At 44.8% G+C, this 4,622-nt stretch overlaps 1 protein-coding gene across 1 annotated transcript; it reads left to right on the forward strand.

Moving 5' to 3' along the window:
• Window positions 1-2,344: 2,344 nt before the first annotated feature.
• On the forward strand, window positions 2,345-3,343 carry LOC142503276 (olfactory receptor class A-like protein 1). Its single transcript, XM_075615437.1, has one exon. The coding sequence runs from the start codon at window positions 2,369-2,371 to the stop codon at window positions 3,341-3,343; it is 975 nt and encodes a 324-aa protein (XP_075471552.1). The 5' UTR covers window positions 2,345-2,368.
• The last annotated feature ends 1,279 nt before the right edge of the window (window positions 3,344-4,622 follow it).

Consider the following 4,622-nt stretch of genomic DNA (forward strand, 5'->3'; position numbering starts at 1 on the left):
GCACACTGTCACAGTCGCACACTGTCACAGTCGCACACTGTCTCACACTGAGTCACACTGTCACACACACACACACACACACACACACACACACACACACACACACACACACACACACACACACACACACACACACACACACACACACACACACACACACACACACACACACACACACACACACACACACACTGTCTTACACTCTCACTGTCTCTCACACTGTCTCTCACTCACACTCTCTCACACTCACACTCTCACACTGTCACACACTGTCTCACACTGTCTCACACTGTCACTGTTGCACACTGTCACTGTCTCACACTGTCACTGTCTCACACTGTCACTGTTGCACACTGTCACTGTCTCACACTGTCACTGTCTCACACTGTCACTGTCTCACACTGTCACTGTCTCACACAGTCTCACACTGTCTCACACTGTCTCACACTGTCTCACACTGTCTCACACTTTCTCACACTGTCTCACACTGTCACACACACGCACGCACGCACGCACACACACACACACACACACACACACACACACACACACACACACACTGTCTTACACTCTCACTGTCTCTCACACTGTCTCACACTCACGCTGTCTCACACTCACACTCTCACACTCTCACGCTCACTTACACACTGTCGCACACTGTCGCACACTGTCACACACTGTCACACACTGTCACACACTGTCTCACACTGTCTCACACTGTCTCACACAGTCACACTCTCACACTGTCACTGTCTCACACTGTCACACTGTCACACACTGTCACACACTGTCACTGTCTCACACTGTCACTGTCTCACACTCACTGTCTAACACTGTCACTGTCTCACACTGTCACTGTCTCACACTGTTGCACACTGTCACAGTCACACACGGTCAATGTCTCACACTGTCATACACTGTCTCACACTGTCTCATACAGTCACACTCTCACACTGTCACTGTCACACACTGTCACTCTCTCACACTGTCACTGTCTCACACTGTCACTGTCTCACACTGTTGCACACTGTCACAGTCAAACACTGTCAATGTCTCAGTGTCTCACACTGTCTCACACTGTCACACCCTGTCACACTGTCACTGTCTCACACCGTCAAACACAGTCACACAGTCACACACTGTCACTGTCTCACACTGTCACACAGTCACACTGTCACTGTCTCACACTCACACTCACATACTGTTTCTCACTGTCACTCACACACACTCTCTCACTCCCAGAATGTCTCACTCACACACTCTCATTCACACACTCTCATGGCAGGGGAGAATCCGCACGGCAGGGGGGTCACCGCACGGCAGGGCGGTGTCACCTCACGGCAGGGGGGTGCCACCGCACGGCAGGGGGGTAACCGCATGGCAGGGCGGGTCACCGCACTGCAGGGCGGGTCACTGCATGGCAGGGGGGTGCCACACGGCAGGTGGGTCACCGCACAGCAGGGGGGTCACCGGATGGCTGGGGGGTCACCGGATGGAAGGGGGCTCACCGCACAGCAGGGGGGGTCGCCACAGGGCAGAGAGGCATGGAAAGGAGGAGAGGCAGGGAATGGAGGCTGGGAATGGAGATATGGCAAGAGAGGCAGGGAAAGGAATGAAGGCAGAGAAGAGAGGCATGGGAAGAGAGGAAGGGAATGGAGGCATGGGGCTCACCTTGCTCCTTGCAGTAGGATCCAAAGGGAGGGGCCAACTTCACAGTGCGAGCTCACATAGAGACTGTCTGCCTGCCCAAAAAAAATCATATACAGTATACAGCTGGAGATACTATAAAGTTAGGACCGCTTCCCTCGTCCTCACTACAAACTTGTGTGGTATGTCATTATTTTTCAACAAACGGTATATAAAATGCAATTTGACTGAATACTGTTTTTTCACAAATTTCATACCATGAGCTATTAACATGCCAACTCGTTAGATTTTGCAAAGAAAAAATTGAAGCTACAAGAATAGGCCCCTTAGTGTCAGATTCATGCGATATTACTGTAACTCAATACAGTATATCAAACTTCTTTGCATCAACTTGGATCTGCTTGTGTCAGTCAGTGAATTGAGGAATTATTATAGGAGCAGTTACACAATGGAACCTCGTAATGGGAAATACTGACGAATCTGAAGGATACTGTTTTCCTTCTACCTTTCCCCCATTCTAGTTTTTGTGATTCTGGGATATGTTGTTGTAAATTATGTAGAAGCCATTTGGAAAAACACCCTCAAATTTTATTATCACAACTTAGAAAAACATGCAAGTCCCATGCTGCTGCTGGATTTTTGGAGTGAGTGTTGTTTCTGCAGATTATTGTATAATATGTTTCTGCTTGCAGGTGTCTGAAACTGAAAAAGGATCATTGAGATGTATCTTCTTATCAACGCCTTCTGCTTCTTCTTTTTGGTGGTAATTGGGATTCCTGGCAATGCCTACATTTTGTTGACATTTTCTTATATCAGGATAATAGAGAAGAAGCTTATGCCAACCAACATCATCCTGATGGTCCTGGCTTTAGTGAATTTTTTTGTTGTCCTCTCCCGTGCCATCCCCCAGTCCCTGAATGCCATCGGACTGGAGGACTTACTGGATGACACAAAGTGCAAACTAGTCATGTTCACCTATAGAGTGAGTAGGGCAATGTCCATTTGTCTCACCAGTTTGCTTAGCTGTCACCAATGTATCCTCATTGCTCCAACCACTTGGTTGTGGGTATATCTCAAGAAAACAGTGACACAGAATGTGTTGGTCATCATTATTGCAATCATGTGCATCAATCTTATGTTCTACCCTAGCGCTATCATGTTCAACCAAGCCAGGAAGAATACCACAACTTCGCCATATACATTGCGTGTGGTCTACTGTGATACAGACTTTGTGACCTACATCAATTATATTGTTAATGGAACATTCCTTGCCATCAGAGACTTTCTTTTTGTGGGGCTGATGACTCTGGCGAGTAGTTATATTGTGTATGTGTTAGTCTGTCATGAGAAATCCATAAAAGGCATACGGAGCTTGGGCAGAGACCAAGGAAAATCAGTTGAGTACAAGGCTTCTAGAGCTGTCATCTTACTTGTTGTCACGTATGCACTGTTATTTGGTTTGGATAACTGCATGTGGATCTACACCCTGACCCTGTCTAATGTGAATCCTAGCATTATTGATGCCAGAATAATTCTAGCTTGCTCTTACTCAGCCCTGAGTCCGTTCGTCATCATCGCTACCAATCCCAAATTGCAACAGAGGGCAAACATTTTACATAGAAGGAGACTGTTACCCTGGAATTACCAGGGAGATTCAGGAAACAGGATTCCTGTGATATCTGTGATGGGAAACTAACATGTATGTTTGAAAGTCGACACTTATTGTTTATGGTTTTTAAAACCCAGAATAAAGGTAGGTAGTTGCAAAAATCATGTATACCTTGCATTTCTGCAGGCAGAACACTAATGACTGAATAAGTTTATTTGCACATTTAAAACCAACTTGAGACTGTATTTCAGGTTCTTACACCCTGAACTGGCGTGATATGATCAGTTATAGTCGACTGCTTAGATCCCGTTTAACACTGTATACTCATAGTTTACTTATACATAAACGACTAGAAGTCCTCTTCATTCAAAGATACTGTTAACACTATTTGAAATTAGAGATGTGTAAACTTCTCACAAAAGTTTTTAAACTCCGCAAAATGTGCAGGGTTTGGCAGGGGGGAATGCAAGAAAATCTCAAGGGGTTACATGACCAATGTGTAGGTTCCATTTTTTATGCAATTAACAACTTTTGGCCGATATTTTTCCCATCCAAGTTTTACTAAATTGCAAAATATTCAAAACATTTGCAGAAAAAATTGCGATGAAAAAGCGATGTGTAAACATATCTGATTGGAAAACTTTCAGATACTTCCTTCTACATTCTATTCACAATGTTCCAGTCAAGACAAACGCACTGTATCAAATAGTAATGCTCCCAACTAAAAACCTTCAGTGTCAGAGGGTTAAAATCCTGATTATTCTACACTAACTTATACATATATTACTTGGTTCAAACCCTCTTCTGGCCTTTCACTCATGTGCCCCATATTATATGAAATGTATCATTTCTCTCTGCAACCTTTATTGCCTTCATTATCTGCTAAAGCCTGTATCCTTATTCTCCATGTGTCTCCATTGCTCTGTTACACCTGAGACATTGTTCACTTCCTGGCCCATATCTTACCCTGCTGTTAGAGTTTTCTAAATGACCTCTCCCTCCATTTCAAACTCTCCCTATGATCTCAACTTTGAAGGGAGCACTTTTGTAAGCTTGGAATACACTAATAGGATTCTTTTTAGTTTTTCAAAAATCAGGATAGACTTATTCACATTGACTCCCTACTCAGACCACCCTCAGCTGCCTCTTCTTCCTCCTCCATCTCACCCCAGGACTTTGCTGACTATTTCAAGGAAAATGTGGAATCCATACATCAGGACATCACCTCTGCTCACTCCTCCCATTCTACACCTCTTCATAACTCTCCTCCTGCCTTCCTTAACTCCTTTTCCACTGTCACAGATGAGAATATGGCACTGCTGCTCTCCTTTACTGCATCTATCACTTGCCCTCTTGACTCTATTCC

This window comes from Ascaphus truei, chromosome 9, assembly GCF_040206685.1.
Source record: "Ascaphus truei isolate aAscTru1 chromosome 9, aAscTru1.hap1, whole genome shotgun sequence".
Classification (NCBI taxonomy): Eukaryota; Metazoa; Chordata; class Amphibia; order Anura; family Ascaphidae; genus Ascaphus; species Ascaphus truei.

What these genes read in the sequence shown, in the direction of transcription:
- LOC142503276 (XM_075615437.1), top strand. Translation starts at nt 2,369, where the DNA reads ATGTATCTTCTTATCAACGCCTTCTGCTTCTTCTTTTTGGTGGTAATT.